We start from the raw sequence: 21,786 nt of genomic DNA on the forward strand, positions 1-21,786 counted from the left end.
GACGCCACAGCACCCCCTCCCCATGTTGCGTAGGGGCTCCTGCCCAGGGGCTGTCTTGCTTGTGTACTCCAGGTCACCTAGCCTTCTGTAGAGGCAGAGAAATTTTCTTCAACCAGCTGCTTTTTCTCCACTCTCAGCCTCCAGAGGTATATGGGACATAATTAAGGGTACACTGACTGGATGATGGCACTCCTCCTCTCTTAGGCTTTAGTTCCTGGGATGTTTATGAGCTCATGCAATGCAGAATCTATAAGAACAGCAGCACTTTCATGATTCTCAAAGGCAATGCAGTGCTGTTATTTTACCTGTAAGATCCTTTTGTAGCTTGAAACCTATTTCTGTTTTGCACTAATCACCAGGTATTATAATTATTGAAGTAGTCTACCCTTGAGGACTGGGACCACCATTTAGAACCTTTTGTATATCCTTTGCCTTGCCCAGCACACGGTACATGTCCAATAAATGCTGACTGGAGCAACACAGCCAAATGCAGGAAAGTGTTGAGTCACTAGAGTTCTTCGGGCACTTAGAGCATCAGAAGGTGGACAAGGTTGCATGGGCAGATGAGGCAGCAAAGATTCAAGATGGTAAGACAAAATGAGTTTTTCTCCAAAGGCTGAGCATGCCAATGTCCAGAAGGCCACAAATACTGGGGGAAATCATTGTTTTATTTTTTAATCAGTAAAAAATGTATTAACTATTTACTGTGTATTCTCTGTGCTTGGCACTGGGGAATCAAAGATAAATGACAAGTCCTCCTTTCCCAAGGACTTCATATTATAAAGAATTGTTACTCAGAATGACAGGTACTATAATAATGACATATAAATAACAATAGAGAAGTACAGTGGGAACAAGGCACGGGTTAATCAGGCCTTATCACTCCCCTGCTTAAAGAAACCCAGTAGTGCCCTGGCCGGTTGGCTCAGTGGTAGAGCATCGGCATGGCGTGCAGGAGTCCGGGTTTGATTCCTGGCCAGGGCACACAGAAGAAGCGCCCATCTGCTTCTCCACCCCTCCCCCTCTCCTTCCTCTCTATCTCTCTCTTCCCCTCCCGCAGCCAAGGCTCCATTGGAGCAAAGTTGGCCCAGGTGCTGAGGATGGCTCTGTGGCCTCTGCTGTAGGCACTAGAATGGCTCTGGTTGCAACAGAGTGACGCCCCAGATGCGCAGAGCATCGCCCCCTGGTGGGTATGCCGGGTGGATCCCGGTTGGGCGCATGTGGGAGTCTGACTGCCTCCCCGCTTCCAACTTCAGAAAAATACAAAAAAAAAAAAAAGAAAGAAAAAGAAAAGAAACCCAGCAGTATATCACTATACCTGAAATAAAATCCAAATTTTCTACCCTGATGTACCAGACCCTGTTCTACCCAGCCCCCTCCCTCTCTGTTCTCACAACCCACTACAGCATCCCTTACTCACTTCATAAAGATTATTTCTGTCCTTGAACACAGCAAGTCCTTTCTCACCCCAAGGCCTCGTCCTTAGCTCTTTTTACTCAGCTGCCTCTTTATTATTCAGGCCTCAGCTCAAATATTACCTCCTCTGGCCACTATCTACATAACCCCGTCTCCTCCCTCTCTTTCTATGCCATTACCCTGTTTTATTTTCTCCATAAACCTTTTCACTCTCTGAAATGACCTTGTTTGTTTATTAACATAATTATTGTCTATTTCCCTCTCCTTTTCTTTTTTTTAATATACATATTTTATTACAAAAAAATTTTTAAAAAACAAAATGCAACATTCTAAATAATCCAAAATTTACTACTGAGATGAAACTAATTCTGAGTCTGCTTTGCCACCATACACAAGTCAGGAAATTAAAGAAACCATTAAATATTTAGAAACATTTAACATCAGAAGCCTTAAAATCTAACTGCATGTAGTAGCCCCTCAGAAAGCTACAACCTGTATTTTTAAAAAAGTATTTTCTCTACAAAGAACCTTATCAGCTATACAAAAATATGTACAGTTTTTATACTGAAGTTAATATTGAGCTGCACTTGAATTCACATTCTTAGCCAAAAAATTCCCTGAGCATACAAACATACTCCATACAACATTACAGGACAGCCATTATTCTTCATCATCTTCCTCCTCCTCCTCATCTTCCTCTTCTTCCTCTCCTCATCTTCTGGCTCGTTCTTCTTTGAGCCTGTTGGCCTGCCAAGACCCTTCTCTCCCACTCACTTTTGCCCTCTGCACGGTATGCAGCAGTCTCCTTTCATATTTCCCCTGTAGCTTAGCTGCTTTTTGCTCATATGGTTGCTTATCTCTGGCTGACTGTTCAGACCACTTTTCACCCAGTTTTTTCGCAGTATCCCCAATGGGCAATACAGGGTGTTCACTTTTGATCTTTGGGTGATATTCAGAGCAAAAAAGGAAGAAGGCAGATGGAGGCCTTTTAGGAGCATTGGGATCACTTTTCTTTCCTTTCTTATCACCTTTGGGAGGAACGTAATTTTTCATCTACCTGTCATAGCGAGCTTTGTCACTCTTGGCCATATCTTCGAACTTTGACTTTTCCTTTGCTGACATGATCTTCCATCTCTCCGAGCACTTGGAGAATTCGGAGAAGTTGACAGAAGAGTCTGGGTGCTTCTTCTTGTGCTCCTCCCGGCAGGTTTGCACGAAGAAGGTGTACGAGGACATCTTGCCCCTCGGCTTGTTGGGGTCTCCCTTACCTATGGCTGACAGATGGCGTCTATCTTTGGGGCGAAAACTTGGTGGTAGATTTTCCTCAGAGTTGCACCCTGCAGCCGGGTCTGACCAAGAGGCCTCCCTCACTGAGCTCCGGGGTGAACTGGTTTATGGCTAAGCCAATCCTCAGCCTCTTGTTTTGCAGAGCTCTCTGTGCAAAGGCAACTTGACGTGCAGGACCTTCCCTCTCCTTTTCATCGCTCCCTCCCCCATGCACTAGAATGGTGGGCCTCTGAGATCAGAGGAGCCTGCCTGGCTTGGCCACTGCTCTGCCCCAGCGCCTGGAGGCCAGCACAGGACCGAAACTTATCAAGGATGAACTTGCTTTTGGGAAGAGAAGAAAGATTCACTAAAGAAAAGTTATAGGTGAAAATAGGCTGAGGGTAGAGAAAGCAGTAAGGGCCAATGCCCGGACTTGAGAGTATTAGAATACAGGGACAGGTGATGTGTGGAGGTAAGGCCTGAATAGCAACATGGCCCAAGGGCTACATTTGCTAGGAGTAGGACTCAAGCCCCCAAAGCCCAGACTAGAGAGCGGGGGTCAGACACCCGTTCTGCCAGTTTTGTCACTCCCCTGTTGGGTGACCCAGGCAACCTAACCCCACAGTGCCTCCCTATCTTTATTTTTAAAAGAGCTGATAATACTCTTTATAAGGAAAAATAAATGAATACTCTCTTCATAGGCATATATGAGGATTAAATGACTCATTATATAGAATATGCCTACAATGCCTAGTATATGGTTGGCTAAGCATTAGTACTATGCACAAGAGAGGAGTGGCCAAATAGTTTGAGAAGTAGGGCTATGGGATTGAGATTTGTATTTTAGAAAGATCAGGCTGGCAGTGGGGAGGATGGACTAGAGGGGGCTGGAAACTAGTCAAGGGAACAGTTGTGTAGGCACGACAGACAAAGACCAAGTTGGAAGTGAGGGTGATGGAAAAATTATTAAGACGGTGCACTCAGTTCTCGGTTCAGAGAAGGAGGTGAGGCAAAAAGATAAGTACGTAATGATTCCTGGGTGTGGAGATTGGGCGATTGGGTGGCTGGTGTTGCCATTCACCCATATGGGAAATACAGAAGGTGGGAGCCAGGCGGGGAGAGAAGGTGAGGAGGCCTGACTTGTTCAGCTGTGGCAGGCTGACTCTGAGAGCTGTGCCCCAGGTGGAGCTGCTCAGCACGAAAATTCACCTCTTCCTGGATGGCAATATGACACTCACATGCTCAGCACTGCACTTACTGGTACTTAATACATTCTAGCACTTAATATTTCATGCTTTAAAGCAAATACTGTGAGAAACATCTTTGTCCACGTCTAAAGGTTAGGTAGTTGGCTTTGTATTTGAGATTTCTATAAGTAGAATTACCAGAGCAAAGGTATGTTACCTTTTGGAGATTTTAGTTTGTCTTGCCAAATTGCTTTTCAAAAAGGTTGTGCCAACACAGGGTTGGGCAAAGGTAGGTTTTCTGTTGTTTGTATGGCAAATAGTAGAATAATTAATAGATAAATAATAAAAGAATAAACTCTGTTTTGCGTGCCTACAACTGTAAACCTACTTTTGCTAAACCCTGTATATATTCTCACAGCCTTAATATTCTTTTACAAATAATACCACCCTCAAAATTGGCAGAGTATGAGGGACAGTTTTCTTGTGTGCTACCTATAGTGTGACCACCAGTGTCAGCTTCATCTTTAAAAGTTGCTAGTTGCCTTCGTCCTAGGGAGAGTCCTCAGAAATAAAAATGCCTGTTATTTATTAACATGCTGTCAATATCACAACCCAAACTATATTCTTGAAACCATGGCCATGAGTAAAATATAAACACTCCATGCATAACTCCTCCCCTGAGGCTTGGAATGGGGTTTATAAGGAAAATGCACTCAGTGACTACAAAGCTCCACTTTACCAAACTACATTATCATAATAGTATTTCCCACCAAAGAACGGGTTTCTTGCAACCTTCCTTACCATGATTTAGTGTATACACATGCATGGAAATCCCATTTCCTTTGAATCAATAAATGCACTGTGAGAGGATACCATTCATTGGTCAAATACAATTTTAACCCACAGTAAGAGAAAATTGCTTTTTAATGCATATAAAATAGAAAAATCTATTTTCACTAAAGACGGTGATTAGGTCAGTTCTACGAGAAATTGTCATGAATTGTTGGCTGTTCGGGTGCTTTGAATGGTTACTGTATTTCTAACACTGACCACACACAGCTCACACACCACAGACCACTCATACCCCAAGAGTGTTTGGTGTGTTTAGTATCCCTCTCTGTGCATACCTGCTTTGTGTTTATCAGACTTAGATTTGTACTCATAAAGTTTTTAATCTCTTGTCTTTTTCAGAGTCCTTACAAAGAAAACATGGGTGAACTGTTCTTACCCATGTGTTGTATTGGATATTCATTTTGTTCTTTCCATGATCCACTCATGGCAGCCACCTGACCAGTGGGCGCCCCCAGCACAATAGTTGCCTCTTCTGTTCAGAGCATTAAGTATCCATCCAAGTCTGAATGGAGACTCACACTTGCTTTTGGAAAGCTCTCTTATACCTAGTCCATAGCCACTGTTCTTAGGAACAGTGGAAATGGGTAAAGAGGTTAGGCATATTATCCAATTCTGGCTATAATGGTAATTCATAGAATTTTAGATCCATGGTGTATGGGGGAAGTGAGCTAGTTAGTGTTTCTTTAAATGTATTTGTCAGAACTCTGGTCTGGGGGTAGGGCGTGCGGGGGCAGGGAAGTTTCCCAGTCAAACAAGTTTGGGAAACCCTGAATTCTGTATCTTCGTGCTCTTGAATATTCACAGTAAAATGGCAAGTCTAAGTCAGCATTTCCCAAACTTATCTGACCAAGGAGTCTCTTTTCCCTATGTAATAGCCATTAAATGAGTCTAGTCTCCTGATGGAAAACCAGAAAATGATGCCACCTGGCCAAGTAACAGCCAGCAGTGACAGGACAAGAACCCTCTGGTGGCTGATCACATCCCTCAGAATGGCTGCTTATATGTTTTGATAGCAATGGCTTCAAAACATTTCGAAAATTTTAAAGATTCGTTTCCAAAGTTATTTAGGGTCCTAGTTTATAGAGTTTTATCCCTTACCAAATGGAAAATGTGTCATTTGGCCATTCAATTTAGTAGTACTTTTTATTCATATACGTCAGAAATGGAACTTGAAGAGTAAGCGTGGTCGAGAACAAATGCTCAAGAGGCTCTTGGTTGGAGGGTTGGGGAAGGGAGAAAGCCAGTAAGCAATTAAACAAGTAGATATGTAATTACAAATTACGATACTGGGTTCCGAAGAAAATGAACTATGTGCTGTCAGATCAAGCTTAAATTTGCAATAATTTTTTTAATTGACCTGGATTCAGAAGGGATCAATAGCAGTTGTTTTTACGGCCGTGCTGGTGCTCCGCTCAAGACCACAGCCTGAACCACTTAACAACCCCTTCTCCCCCTCTCGCTTTTTCCAGCAGGGTGAGGCAAAATGAGAGCGCAGTGAGCAGGCCCAGCCTCTCTCCCATTGGTCCCAGACGCCCACCATGAACCGCTTGGACGGGGCCACGGAGGTGGAGGTGACCGACGAGGCGGCAGGCGGGGAGGTGAACGAGTTGGTGGAGGCCGACCTGGAGCGCCCGGAGGTGGAGGAGGAGCAGGAGCAGCAGCAGGAGCAGCAGGAGCAGCAGCAGCAGCAGCAGGAGCAGCAGGAGCAGCACCATTATGCGGGCCGGCCTCCACGCGGGCGCCCCGTCGAGGACCTCCGTGCCCAGCCCGGGCAGCAGGAGGAGGAGGAGCGCGGGGACTGCCTGGCGCGCTCCGCCAGCACCGAGAGCGGCTTCCACAACCACACGGACACGGCCGAGGGCGACGTGATCGCCGCGGCCTGCGACGGCTACGACCCGGAGCGCACCCAGGACCCAGAGGACGAGAGCGCCTACGCCGTGCAGTACCGGCCCGAGGCCGAGGAGTACACGGAGCAGGCGGAGGCCGAGCACGCCGAGGCCACGCACCGCCGCGCGCTGCCCAACCACCTGCACTTCCACTCGCTGGAGCACGAGGAGGCCATGAACGCGGCCTACTCGGGGTACGTCTACACGCACCGGCTGTTCCACCGCGGCGAGGACGAGCCCTACGCCGAGCCCTACGCCGACTACGGCGGCCTCCAGGAGCACGTGTACGAGGAGATCGGGGACGCGCCCGAGCTGGACGCGCGCGACGGGCTGCGGCTGTACGAGCAGGAGCGCGACGAGGCGGCCGCGTACCGCCAGGAGGCCCTGGGCGCGCGGCTGCACCACTATGACGAGCGCTCCGACGGCGAGTCCGACAGCCCCGAGAAGGAGGCCGAGTTCGCGCCCTACCCACGCATGGACAGCTACGAGCAGGAGGAGGACATCGACCAGATTGTGGCTGAGGTCAAGCAGAGCATGAGCTCGCAGAGCCTCGACAAGGCGGCCGAGGACATGCCGGAGGCCGAGCAGGACCTGGAGCGCGCTTCGCCCCCAGGCGGGGGCCTCCCGGACAGCCCCGAGCCCCAGGCGCCGGCGGGTCAGCAGCGGGTGGCGGGCACCGCGGGCGGCGAGCCGGTGCAGCGGTACAGCAAGGAGAAGAGGGATGCCATCTCGCTGGCCATCAAGGACATCAAGGAGGCTATCGAGGAGGTGAAAACCAGGACCATCCGTTCGCCTTACACCCCCGACGAGCCCAAAGAGCCCATCTGGGTCATGCGCCAGGACATTAGCCCCACCAGAGATAGTGACGACCAGAGGCCAGGGGATGGAGATGTAAGTACGTGCGGGTTTCAGGCGTCCTCAGCTCTACGCGCGCCCAGGAGGGGAGATGGGTGCGTGTGGCCTTGTTTGTCATTGGGAAATGACATTCTGAGATAGATGGTCTGTGGGGATGCTAAAAACGTGTCCACCGTAAGCTTCAAAAATAGTTTGCACCTAAACGTGCATGAAACACAGGTGGCTGGGAGTTCAAGTGTTGAATGCGTTTATCAGACCTTGCAGGGATTGCTGTGAACCACTGCTTCTTAAACTGCTTAGAGCGCTTGTTCAGAACTGGGTTTCTAGATGCACCCCCTCCCAACGCCGTCCATTCTCATGTAGCAGGTCTGGGGTGGGGCCTGAAAATTTGTAATGTTAAAAAAACAACACAAACAAAAACAAAAAGAAACAGTTCTGACTGATAAGGAGAGACTTTATTAGAAAGGAGTATTGCACAGTTAGGAAAAGGTACTGTTGTAATGGGTGGGGGGACTAGCAATAAGAGAATCTCTGAGTCTAAGCTCTGCAAGGGTCTCTAGGGTTAGGCAAAAAGAGGTTTCTTTTATAGGGAGGAGTAAACAAGACTAGAAAGGACAGGTATGAAGAAGTAGAAAGAAAGCATGGTTTGAATACATTGCGTATGAGAAGATGTTTTAACCTGACACCAGCCTGTTGTTGGGAGGAGCTGTTGAGGAGGGATTGTGGACTAGCAGAAGTTCAGGGACCTGGAGGAAGGAGAAAAGCTTAACCAAAAATTGGTTAACAAGCATCTTGTTCTGGTTAACCCAGAATTCAGCTAATCATTTGTCAGGTAAAGAGTGATAATTTGGAGGGTCTGTGTCTGGCTTTGTCATAGGTGAACAAGGAGGCACCTATGAGAGAGTCATATCTAAGTCATATGGGGAGGGGTTCCTTGCTGTAAACTGTTTCCAAAACACAGAAGGGTGGAGGCCCTTTACCTCTGCTGTTTTCTGGGATCACAAGGCTCAGGTGAAGTTCAACATTGTCACTAACAGGTAGGTTCCCAGGTGATACTGATGCTACTGGTCCCAGGACCACAATTTGAGAACCATGCTTTAAAGCAACTCCTGATAGGTTTGGGGCAGGGAGTGTGGCCTCCTCAGAGGAAATATTTCAGAGCCCTTTCCCGCCAGGAGTTTCTGAAGTTCTTCACCCACCTGTGCCTCACCGTGGCTTTCAATAAGTGCTTAATTTTCACTTCCAGTGGCACCAGGGTAGCTTTCTCAGATCATAAAAGACATGTTTTTGGTTTTAAACTGAATTGTGCTTTTTTGTGAAGAGCTACAGAAAGCTGTTGCTGTCCCTGTCAACATTTTTTCAATTTTGAAATCCCTAAGAAATCTGATAACATAGCAAGCTTCGGTGTCACAATCTATTCAGAGTAAATCAAGAAGACTAACCTTTGCCTCGCTACCTAGCTATAAAGATTCTCCTTCTGCTCTGATTCTCCCATTTCCATTCACTTCAAAAAAAATTTAATCAATTTCATTTAAAATGAGAGCTTGGAATAAAATAAGGATCAAGAGGTTAATTTAATTTCATTTAATTCTTCATTTTATGATTGCACTGGACTATTTCTCGGTATATCTTTTGGAGTGAGAAACCGTTATTGGAAGCTGTTCATTTTACTTATACCGAATGGGTTATGCAGGTCAGAGAGGTATTGCTCGCCTCCTGTTTTAGTAACAATTAACATTCGCTGTTAGCAGATTATATCTCTGGCACCTTTAAGGAGAGGCTGGAAACCTGTCCTGGACGGATCTGCATCCTCCCCAGCAAGGGGGCAGCATTGGGTCAGTTAGTTCCAAGATGCCCTGTATCTCTCTTCTGTTTTCCAGACTTCATTCACTTCTGAAAGGTTTGAAACACAGGAGTGCTCACATGTAGACTTCCCCTTGACTTCCAGCCATTTCTAGGTCCCTCCGGGCTAGGAGGGAGGGATTGCAGCAAGTATTTTGCAACTAAAGTGGAAATAGAGCACATTTTCAAAAGTAGGGAGCTGGTAAGAGGCTGAGTCCTACAGTCTTTTAGAAACTTGGAAAAAGCTGCAGGAGCATTAAGTCCAGATGCTGGACTCTCCCATCAGTTTTCTCACATGAACAAGCTCCTTGAAATGACCGGCTCAATCAACCATGTTGTCCCTGCAGCTTCATGATGAACCCACAGCACAACCTACACTGGTTTTTTTCATTTATACTGGGACAACATCTTAACCCAGTCACACGATATTTCATTCCAAAGGTAGACTATTGGATGGTGCTTTAGAAAGCCATACTGTCAGAAATTCAGCTTGATGCTAAGAAATTGGTGAGTAGGGCTTACTAGGTTGTGAATAGTTAATACCAAGCAAAACCAAAAACCTGTGTTTTAAAATATTCCACCAGTTTTTAGCCATTTGAATTTGTGGGTTGTAGATATTTCATCTATTATGTCAAATATATAGGAAAGACCTTCATTTGCTACCTCTTTAACAGTATTATGGAAGGAAAATGTAAGTGTTTATATGTTCTGTTAATTTCTACTTAAGCATCAAAATGTATTTACCAAATGCTTATTCCATGCAGAAAATGGAATGCATTATTAAAAGTAATGTGGTCTGGAGTTTGTTGCGAGGTACTTGTTAAAAATACAAATTACACCTGACCAGGTTGTAGCGCAGTGGATAGAGTGTTGGATTGGGACATGGAGGACCCAGGTTGAAAACCCCAAGGTCACCGGCTTGAGTGCTGGCTCACCAGCTTGAGTGCAGGATCATAGACGTGATCCCATGGTCGCTGATTGAGCCCAAAGGTCACTGACTTGAAGCCTAAGGTTGCTTGCTTGAGCCCCAGGTCACTGGCTTGAGCAAGGGGTCACTCACTCTGCTATAGCCCCCCCTGGTCAAGGCACATATGAGAAAGCAATCAATGAACAACTAAGGTGCCGCAACAAAAAATTGATGCTTCTCATCTCTCTCCCTTCTTGTCTGTCTGTCCCTATCTCTCTCTCAGTCTCTGTCAAAAAAATAAAAAAACACAAATTACTGCCTTTCTTTTCCAAATCAAAATACCTAAGTGGGGCCCAGTGACCTGGGATTTTGTTTTTTGTTTGTTTGTTTGTTTTCTGGCTCTTATTTTGTTTTGTAAATTCTCCTTCTGATTCTTAAGTATGTAAAAGATTAAGAACCACCGATTTAAAGGAGGGAAAATGTGTTACCTGGAAAGTTCCGCATGTAATAGCTGTGGATTTGAGACTTAACTAACTTTTATCAGCACAGCTATGGTTTTAACAAAAGGGGCTGTCCTTTTGTGGTTATGGTCAACAGACCTGGAGAAGGGGTCCTGCAATTCTTATTACAAAAATAGTGCCAATTGGCATGGTCTGCAGCTATAGTGAAGCACATATAAAGCACCTGCATAACTACTTGCCAGAGATAACTGCTGATGGCTAAATCTGCTTTTAACACTACTTTTAATTCCCTCAGAACTTGAGCGTTTTGCTCTTCACTTGGAGCAAAACTGCTATTTGCTTGCTGATGACTTGTACAGAATGCGAAGGTAGGATTGCTCATTAGCAAGAACTTACTGAACACATACTCGATGCTCAGCACTGAGGGAAAATAATTGTTTTCTGAAAATTAAAAAAAAACACCAAAAACTGATCAGTGCTTTGGTTCTAGTAAAGACTTTCTCTTCCCCAGGCATGTGTTTGAAAGCTCCCAACCCCCTTCTTGAAAAATGTTGTTAATGAATGGCCAGTTCTGAAAAGTTCCACAGCCTACCGATCTTTTTCTGGGCAATAAAACCATTCTGAGTAGAGAAGAGAGTCATGGTCGGATCAGAGAGACGGAGATGGCAGCACACGGATTAATTAGAGGGTGCTGGCTACATTGAGTGGCGTGTTCTGCAGCTTGCAATGCTGTTTATCTCTGTTGCCTCTGAAAGTGACAGTAAAATAATAAAGATACGTAAAGCCACAGGCACCAAGTGACAGAAGAAACAGCAGCAGCTGAGAACAACAAAATTTTGGAAAACCTAGTGGTGACTGGCTGTGGTGGACGTCACTGCTCCCAGTGCTCCCAGTTGTCCTCTTCTAAGCACAGGGAGGACCGCACCACACTGCCTCATCCCCAGAAGTTAGGTATGGCCCATGAGCTATGGGAGCCGGGAAGCAGGAGCTACTTCTAGGCAGCAGCTGCTAAGAGCAGAGTTCTCCACCTGTAGCCTCATGTCATAAGACTCAGAGCCTCGATCGGCATGGGTCCCACGGGACCGTGATGAGCAGGACTCCCTGCTGACCCTGTGGAGTCACACATGCAGTGTGAGAGAGGAATTAACTTTGTTGTTTTCAGCCTGGGGGATTTGGGTGGTTTTCTTACCATAGCATAGCCTGATCGATTCTGACAAACCCACTGACAGGTTTCTGTTCTCTCTCTCTACTCTGCTGAGTGTCTGTAAGGACTTGTGCTGTGGACGCCTGGAAGAGGCTTGGAAATTTGAGTCACCAGATACGGATGGCAGAAGTATGGCCGGGGAAAAGGGATTGTTTGCAAGTCTGTCGCAGGAGAGGTTAGGTTCCATTTCTCTTGTCTGGCTCACGTGGCCAGGCTAACACTCCTCCCCCAGCCCACGGATAATGGGGACGTTACTGCAAGGACAGGGTGAACCAGAGAAGCACTGGAACTGGGGACACAAGCCACAGCCGAAAATGGGGATGAAGAGCCTTTGCGAACACATGGCCTGCTAAGCAGTGGGGCTCCGAATGCCTTCGAGTTCGTAGCTGTCAGGTTTAGAACCTACCCAACCCCAGGGCCCTGAAGGATATTCGAGTATTCCTCTCTGAGGAAACAGGCCCAAGAGAAAATACCTACAGATAATCATGTTTGGGGGTTTCCAAGCACAGCAACCCAGTCCCTACCAGACCACCCCACAGTAAAATTTACTGCCACACATGGGCTTTTTGTGACACACTATAAAATACACATGGACATCCAAGGATCACCAGACATTTGAAGAACATCTCTAATATGAAAGACAAAGACACACACAAAAGCAAATGAAATAGGAACTTGTTGAACTAAAGGCAGTGCTCAGAGCAGAAGAAAACTATAAAGCACTTACCAGTGTCCTCAGAAAGATAAGAGGAGACAAGGGAGCCATTAAATTAGAAGAGGGTGTCATTTTCAAAAAACCACTTTAACTAAAAAATATGACAGCAGAACTTTTAAATCCTTCAGTAGGAAGGTTAGAAGACCAAGTAGAGAAAACCTTCAAGAAAGTAGAACAGTTCGGGCCCAAGGATGGAAAGTAGTATGAGCATGGGAAAGATGGAGAAACTAGGAAGGATTGTTTTTTAGAAGCAAATGACATGGGGATTTCCTGATTCAGAGATTCCAGTGGTTACCTAGATCCATGAAATAAAAACCCACAGAAATTCCAGAGCACACAGGAGACAGAGAAGATCCTGCAGGCTTTCGGAAAGGTAAAAGCAAGTTACAGATGATCAGGAATCACAATGCTGTTGGACTTCTCAAAACACTGGGAGATCCACACCCAGCCTAATTTTGAGTTAAGTGTGAGGATGGGATAAAGATGTCTTCAAATAGGCAGGGTCCCAGAAAATGTACCTCCCATACCCCCATTCTCAGGAAGCTGCTAGACAAGGGCTGCCCCAGGCTGTTGGGGAAGGAGATCCTAGGTGGCCCTGGACAGGTGGCTCAGTGGCAGAGCATAGGCCTAGTGTGTGGATGTCCCAGGTTCAATTCTAGGTCAGGGCACACAGGAGAAGCGACCCTCTTCTTCTCCACCCCTCCCCATTCTCCCTCCCTCTCTTCCTCTCTCTCCCCCTTCTCCCCTTTCTGCAGCCATAGCTCAATTGGTTTGAGCATATTGGCCCCAAGCACTGAGGATGGCTCCATAGAGCCTCTGCCTCAGGCGCTAAAAATAGTTCAGTTGCAAGCATGGCCCCAGATGGACAGAGCATCAGCCCCTCATGGGGTTGCTAGGTGAATCCCAGTCTGGATGCATGCAAGAGTCTGTCCATCTCCCCACCTTTCCTTGGAAAAAGAAAAAAAAAAAAAGATCCCAGGTGACGCAAAGCAGCCAAGGCAGCAACCAATTGAAGTGTGGCCCAGAGCTCAGAGGGCTCCATGTGGGAGGTTTCCAGAAAGAATGAAAATGAAAGATTTCCTAATGTGATTGTCCTGAGGGAATCTTAGATTGTTTTAGGAGAGTTTGGCTTGAACTGTTGATTAGCACACAGAAAACTAAATGAATGGAAAAACAATTCAGTCATTTTTCTCACTAGAAACAATTGTTCTACAGGGAAGAACTGCAGTAATAGAATGTGTGTGTCTCAGCAGGGGAGAGCATATGCACAGTCTTCAGAATACAAACACTGAATGTTGATTAACCAAAAATTGTAACATTGAGAGGGGAAGGGAAGGTGTAGTACAAAAGCAGTAAATCCTAGTCTTTTAGAGTAGAAGTCTAGTTTGAAATGAAAAAATCTTGGTGAGCCAGTGTAAACACGCTATTGTAGTTAACATAGTAAATACCAGAAGAAATGCTAAAAGACTTAAGAGTGGAGAGAAATAGGGAAAAGGACCTCGGTGTTTTCATAAACCAGACAGTATAGTTTGATTTTTGAAACTATATTGATGTATTTCTTTGCCTCAGATTAACCCTGTAAAAGAGTTGGAATCATTATTCAGAGATCACTCACTGTATAGAAGGATCCTTTCATTGTTACTGTTTTCTTGAAAAAAAAAATAGAAAAGGGCAAACACTTCCATATAATATATGCACAATTTTTAAGAAATGACTGTTTTATTAACTGTTACATGGTAAGATAAACGTGCTGAGTTTCCCGTTTTAATTTCATGCTGTTTGTATGTATTAAGCGCACACACTTCCATTTGGCTTACATTACACACATAAGAATGAAGAAATAAAAAGTAGGTCAAGGCGGGGCTGTTCCACTTACAGTGCAGAACCCTAATTGGTGAGTGGGTTTGCTCTTTGAAAATACAAAACCTGAAGTGTTCAGGAGCTGTGGCCTTGAAAATGGGCTAGAGTTTGGAAACCACTGAACTGTGGGAAGGCTAGCAAGAAGAATACTAACAACTGCAGAGGTCAAATGTAGATACATTCATTTCTCCCCAGGTTTGTATACTTATTTAGGTTAATGGTTTTTACTTTAAAAATGAAATGTTTATAAGATCCTTCCTTTACCAGGATACATTTCATGGCCCAGTTTATAATTTAGAATCAGCAATAAATTGCCCTATCTCTGCCAATTGAGAGGGATGTTCAACGGAAGAGGATTTAGTTGTCAATAACAACCACCACACACACAAAGAAAAATGAGCCATTTTCTATGAACTGTGAGGAGCTGATGTGACCAGCGTGGTTTTTTAAACATGTAATGATCTTACTGTTACAACTTCAAAAGGAAGAGGCTTGACCTTGAAATCTCTAGTGGAGAGCAAATAATTCGTTTCAATCATGAAAAAACAAGAGGAAGTAGGAGACTGTGCTTTTTCTCTCTCCTCCCGGATTTGAAGTATTATCTCTGATTATTCTAACTCGCCTTTAGGGTCAGTTTAGCTCCTTGCAGGCCCTGTTTACAGGACTGAGTGGCTGCCTCCCCACTGACATTAGACCGCGGCCATGTTGGAATCCCCAGAGCAGGTTTGTCCGGTGATCGGCCCAGCAGAAGGCAAGGGCTTCAATTACTTTGTGCTCCGTGGCATGAAAGTGAGTGATGGGAAAGATGTCTGTGTGTGTGTGTGTGTGTGTGTGTGTGTGTGTGTGTGTGTGCGTGCGCACGCGTGTGTTTAACTGGCAGGCTCTAATTTTTCTCTTCACCTGACTCCACTACCTAGAGGAATCTTTCTCAACTTCTTAATGGATTGTCTCACTAGTCAGTGTCTACGTAAAACTGTGTCAAGAAGTGACAGGACAAGCAGCAGGGAAGAGAATGGACAATTGAGCCAGAGAGAATTTCATTATCACTTTCCAGATAGAAATGCAGCATGCCGAGCTGCGGTTTGGTTGTCTTAATAAGTTGGGGCTCAGGAAACTTCCCAGGAGTTTTTAGAAAAATGATGTCATCTTCCACAACTGTACACTTTGGACATTTTCTATGAAAGTGAACTGGGGCTGGAAGGGGAGGAAGGGAAGGTGCAGGGAGAGGAACAGATATGTCAGAGATAATTGAATTCCATGTGTAACCCAATTAAATACTGAGCCCATGTAGTCCTGGGGAATTCTGAAATGTGATTTATCTATAAACATGATTATCTTCAAAATGAGAAGAAATACTCCTGTTACAAGTGCAACTGGCAACATGTTCTTAGTACAAAAATGTAGTTTCTGGTTTCACTTTCTTTGAAGCACAATTTTCACTGACCACTTTCCTGAGAGCAGCCACAAAAAAGGCCACATCACTCTTGGGAAGAGAGCCCTACTGGTCATTTCTCTCTCCTGCTTTCTCCCATATTGAGAAACAGGCTTTCAGCTGCCTGACTGACATGCCTGGTTGACCTCTTGAGTGGGTCAGACCCTGTCAGTGGGACACCGGAAACTAATTAAATCAGGCTGGGAATGGATCAAAGGAGGTTCGGGGCTGACCTGGGCATCTTGACCTTCGTTTCCCAGATGCAGTGGCTGAAAATAGCTAGGTCATGTGACCCTGTAGCCTTGGCCTGCCCGTCACTGTCTTTGGCACGTTTCACAGCGCTGTAGAGGCAAATCATCCTGAATGTCTCTTGACATTTCTCTTAGGCAAAGATAAGGAGATTCCCCCAGAAAGTAATTTCCTAGTGTAAACTCCAGGAGTGAGTAGGCAGACCCCACTGGATTGTGTGGCTCCTTCGGCATCTGAGGAGCACAGACCCATGGCTTAGTCACTGGCCTTGTACTTACCCATTCAAAATCTCCTGCTTATCCACACTTGCCTCCATACCACACTTCCCTCCAAACCAAACTTCTTTTAAAAAAAATTTTTTTTTTAATTTATTGGGTTGACGTGTAATGCTGGTAGCCAAGGCCAGGCAGGTTCACATTGGATTGGGGCAGATGGTAGAAGAACTGTGGAGCTAGAAACACTGGGCCATTCCCATTTAATCGAGTCTTGCATCGGTGGACTAGCAAACAGGCAGAGAAAACCTCTTCCCATGGCTGCAAGCGAACAAACAGCAAAACAGCCCCTCACAGTGGTAGGCAAGCAAGCCACAGTCCGCAATCTGCCCTGAGGGCAAGCAGCTGTAGCCTAACATAGACTATACACACACAGTGCTGCCCCGTGCTCATGCACCAATCAGACAAAGTGCCAGCGAGCAAGCCTAACACAGCTGTTTTCCCAACAATAACAATCCACCCCTTTAGGGTTGCTCACCTCACAATCTACGTGACAGGTATCTTCCATGATGGTCCCTGTGCAAGGAGTGAGGTACATTACATAAACAAACAGACTACAGCAACAGCACAGGTTGGACAATAATTACAAAGGTGCCCTTCACAATGTCTCCCCAAGCACTCTGCCTAGGGAGTTAATTGGAGGCCCACCTCTAGCCCTCTACCCCACAGTAGGTAGGAGGGTCTGTACAGTCCAGGGCCATGTCCATTGAAGAAAGTGTCCTTGGTGCATCTCTGCAGCTGGATGGGAACAGCCCAGTGCAGAAGGGCCACCACAGGTGCTGTGCCTCCCCCATCAGGGCCTCTCATACTGTCCAAAAGCTGTGTGTCCATCCAGGAAAGGAGCTAGTGCTCCCCCTCTGGTTGCAGTCCAAGAGTCCATTACACCACTCAATGATCAGTCCAGGATAGACAGCTGTCTGTGCAAATCACCAAGGTAATTGTCCATAACAGGCAACTAGCCGCACAGCTCTTTATTAACAGATCTCAGCACCTTTCCATAGTGCTCTGTCCATTGCCACAGAAGTCCAAGCTCACAAGGCCTGGTGGAGTCAAACACATTCAAGGCCTGTGTTGCCTTGACAATTCTCTTAGCTGAAGAAAAAAAAGCACCTATTATCTTCTAATGCCAACACCTGATGCACATTAAACCAATACGACATGGGGCTTTTGCGTGCCCCCCCCCCCCGTCCATCACTGTTAGGTGGGTCCCTGGGCCTTCCCCCTATTCAATAATGGGTCTTGGGGATCCTTCTCTCCCTCAGCTGTCTCCAACAAGTAATCTTGCAACTGTGCAACCTGAACGCAGCCATTTTCTTGGCAGCTGCCAGGGCTGCCCACTTCTCCTGCTTTTTCAGTAGCTGGGACCTCTGTTCTGGTTTAAGTTGCTGCAAAAGCTCTAACAGGATTTTATTAGACCCGCCATCTAATTTCTCATTATCTTCCCTGGCCACAATCAAACCTACCCACATCTGTGTTCAAGTAACCTTTACAGGCCTGTTTCTCTTGTTAGTCATGTGGGTTGGGGGGCAGCGTGGGCAGCAGCCCTCACAGCCTTAGGATTCCATGCTGTCTCCAGCTCCCCCAAATCTTCCAGTATCCATGTAACTGTGTTGATGGGCTGCCCCACATAAGGGCTCAAGATAACCACTAGTGACCCAAAAAGGGCTGACAGGACACTACAGAGAATAAGGTCCCTCATCCCTGCTATAAACACTTCCTCATCTGGCCAACGTGACCTCAGATTGAAAGCAGCATTCCTCACACCCAGTTCCCAGAGGACCTGCTGCAGCTCAGTATATGACTGCCACTGACTCACTGCCCCCGACAAGTCTCCAGCATTCTGCCAGACTGTACGAATGGCAGCCATCACCCGTTCCAATAGGGAATGGTTTCCTGGGTTGTCATGGCAGTTCTGAAGATGCTGCCTCAAGGAGGAGTTTGTGGTAATGGTGGCTTATTTTTCCATCTCTATTCCGGAGAGCATGATGCCATCCACCCCCTATGTCCCACAACTGCAGCAACCAGGCTGCCAGGGACTTGGTGGGTTTCTGCCTGAATTTTGCCATAACTCCATCAACTCGGCCTGGGTGTAGAGCTGGACCACAGGGTGCTCCACTACCTGCAGAAGGGGTTATGCTTGCCCCTGAGGCACTCATGGCTGCTGGGTTTTTACCTTCTGGGTGACCACCAGCTGGGCTCTGAGTCTGTCAGCAACGGTTTCATCCTGAACCTTCTCCTCCTCAGAAGAGTCAGAAACAACTACAACTGCCAACTCAGAGCCACTCTGCTGGCATGAATGCAGCTTCTTCAGCACCTGCTTTTGCTCCTGGGGGTGCCAGCTCTTGGCCTGAAGCTGAAGCTTGAGCTCTTGAACCTGCAGTTGTTTCTCCAGCAGAACTGTCACTGCCAACATTCAACTTCCAGGGCAAATTGCAGCTCTCGGACCAGACCCATATTTCTCTCTCCAGCGACCACTCCAGTTCCAGGCACCATTGGTGTTCAGCCTGTGTCTCACACGGGAGCTCTCAAAAGTAGTCAGTCTCTTTAAGTGGTCAGTCTCTTTCTCCAGCAACTGTTGCCATTCCTGCCACTTGGCACTCAGTCTGCAGCTCATCCTGGAGCTTTTGACCTCACTCAGCCTCTTGCACAGAGCTTTCAGTTTCTTCTCACAGGGCTATATAAAACACTCAGCCCATGGCCTCCAAAAGGAGAGCCATAGGGAACAGCCACTCTTCTATTTCACACCTCAGGGGTGTCAGCAGCTCCATGCCAATCTGATTCAAATTCTGCTCACTATGCCAGATGTAATGCCAGTGGCTGAGACCAGGCAGGTTCACATTGGACTTGAGCAGACAGTAGAGGAACTGTGGAGCCAGAAAGCATTGGGCCATTCCTGTTTAATACAGTCTCACAACGGCGGACAAGGAAATAGGCAGGGAGAAAACACTTCTCATGGCAGCAGGCAAACAAACAGCAAAACTAGCCCCTTGCAGTTACAGGGAAGTGATCCGCAATCCACCCTGAGGGCAAAGAGCCATATCCTATACACACATGGCGCTGCCATGTGCTCATGCACTAATCAGGCAAAGTGCAAGTTGTTTATTGCCATTTTATTCTTTAAAGTTTAACACAGCTGCTTTCCCAACAATATGGTTCCCCAAACTATACATTTTTATTTTCTTTTTTTTTTAATTCAGTGTGAGGAGGGGAGTCAGAGACAGACTCCTGCACGTACCCTGACCAGGATCCACCTGGCAAGACCGCTAGGAGGTGATGCTCTGCCCTTCTGGGGCGTTTCTCCATTGCTCAGCAACCAAACTCTTCTTAGCACCTGAAGAGGAGGCCATGGAGCCATCCTCAGCACCCAGGCCAGTGTGCTCTTATCGAGCCATGGCTGCAGAAGGGGAAGAGAAAGAGAGAGAGAAGCAAGAGGGGGAGGGATGGAGAAGCAGATGGACGCTTCTCCTGTGTGCCCTGACCGGGAATTGAACCCAGGACATCCACACACTGGGCCAACACTCTACCACTGAACCAGCTGGCCAGGACCCAAACTATACATTTTTCAACTGTACAATTCAATATAACTTCATCTGCATGCCACATCATGTCCCCCCACCCCAAGCAGTCTCTTTCTGCCCCCATTGGCCCCCCCTTATCCTCCTCCCCTTCCTTTTACTCCCCCTTTCCCTCTGTCTGTTGCCACTCTGTTGTCTGTATCTATGTGTTATGTGTATATGTTTTTTGGCTAATCCCTTCACCTTCTTTGATCCAGTCTCCTTCTATCCCCTTCCCTCTGACAGCTGACCATCTATTTCCTGTGTCTGTGCCTTTATTTCTATTCTGTTCCTCAGTTTGTTATGTTTATTAGAGGCCACATATAAGTGAGATCATATGATATTTGTCTTTCTCTGCCTGGCTTATTTCACATAGCATAATACCACACTGGCTCTCACCTCCATCCTGATCACATTCTCCGTTCAATGCAGTCAAGGCCCTCCTTTCAATAGATATATTCCAGGATTCCGGACTTTCTGACTAGCATCTCTGGGGGCTGGATCTTGGCATCAGTGTTTCTGATGCATAGTCAGGATTGGTAACTACCAACTTCAACTGTGGACTAGTGTTAAACACTTGACTCTTTATTATCTTATTATCTACTTGTCTTACATGTATTTGCCTGCTGCCTCTGTAACTTACTGTCAGTCCGTTGAAGGAATAGTGTCTTATCCTCCTCTCTCGTTGGAGCAAGTCACACAGAGTTGATGCTCAGTAAATAGTCTTTTATGTAAAAATTTGTACAACAGTTGACTTGCTGCAGTCACCATGAGTTGGTCATTGTTTTCTTCCTTGGCTTTAGTTTCTCCATCAGTAAAATGAGTTACTAGATGTATCTTCCAGGATGACAATGGGAGAAAATGGCTTTGCAGATAATGAGTTCTCAATGGAAATGTGAAATAAGAATCACAAGCTTGGTGTATTAGTTGACTCAGTAGGTCAGAGCTCACTTAACATTTAGGGTTGGTCAGTGACAAACTGAATTAGGGGGAGTTGGCTGTCAGCACCGCTTCCTCACCCCCCCCCCCAAGGCTGGTGTTTCCTTCTAACTTTCCCCATAGCTCGGATCCCTGCCGAGCTTTTACCGTTTTGCCAATTCTGGTTATTCTCTCTGAATGACCGGAGTCTCCACTTCCATCTTATGCAGTGATATATTGTCAGCCTTTTTCTCCCCCTAGAGCTGGTCTAATTAAGTCAAACAAAACTGCTAATTAGAGGGTCGGCAACATGCTTGACCCCCTTCAGATAACATTTACCTCTGATTGGCGTCTTCAATTCCAAAGACCAACTGGAGGAACTGCCTCTGGTTGGTTCTAACACTTCTTAGTCAGAAACCGGGTACTCTCTAGCTGAGACGCAGATGTTGAAAAACACTGGGATCTGAGGGCCTGAGGTTAACAGCTGCCTCGCTGATCATGTGCACTTTTGTGCCCACCTTTAAAAAAAAAATTATTTGAGAAAGATGTTGTAAAGAGGGTGTAGGAACAACCTGGCTTCATCTGGTCCTGCTTTCATTGACATCACCTTTTCTCTGTCTTCTCTCCCTCTTCCCTCTGCCCTGAATTCAGCATCAGCCTATATGGATTTTTTTTTTTTTTTTTTTTTTACTGTTGCTGGGAAACTGTTGACCAAGGTCAAGTGCACATGCTAATTCATTAAGGCTTATTAGCAGCATCTTGTCCTGTTGGCCTTGCGGTTGTGTTGTCATACTTACAAGGGTGAGTCAAAGACCCGCTTTACTGCTAGAGGTTTCCATTTTTGTGAAGGACTTCATTAAAATATTCTGAATTGAGAGTTCCTCCTGCTGATTCACACCCCCTCAGGGAG

The 21,786-nt window shown here is 46.1% G+C and overlaps 1 protein-coding gene and 1 pseudogene across 6 annotated transcripts in view; one reads left to right on the forward strand and one right to left on the reverse strand.

Annotated features, from left to right (window-relative positions):
* The window catches only part of APBA1 (amyloid beta precursor protein binding family A member 1), a 231,849-nt gene that overhangs the window by 153,271 nt on the left and 56,792 nt on the right, over positions 1-21,786 (forward strand). For all 6 annotated transcript variants that reach the window (XM_066368017.1, XM_066368019.1, XM_066368020.1 and 3 more), the window contains one exon: positions 6,191-7,498. In XM_066368017.1, coding sequence (XP_066224114.1) covers positions 6,260-7,498 — 1,239 coding nt within the window. In that variant the 5' untranslated portion in view covers positions 6,191-6,259. The remainder of the gene's footprint in view (positions 1-6,190; positions 7,499-21,786) is intronic.
* Positions 2,077-2,652, reverse strand: LOC136392999 (high mobility group protein B2 pseudogene; annotated as a pseudogene).

The sequence above is a fragment of the Saccopteryx leptura genome, chromosome 2, assembly GCF_036850995.1.
Source record: "Saccopteryx leptura isolate mSacLep1 chromosome 2, mSacLep1_pri_phased_curated, whole genome shotgun sequence".
In the NCBI taxonomy this organism is placed as follows: Eukaryota; Metazoa; Chordata; class Mammalia; order Chiroptera; family Emballonuridae; genus Saccopteryx; species Saccopteryx leptura.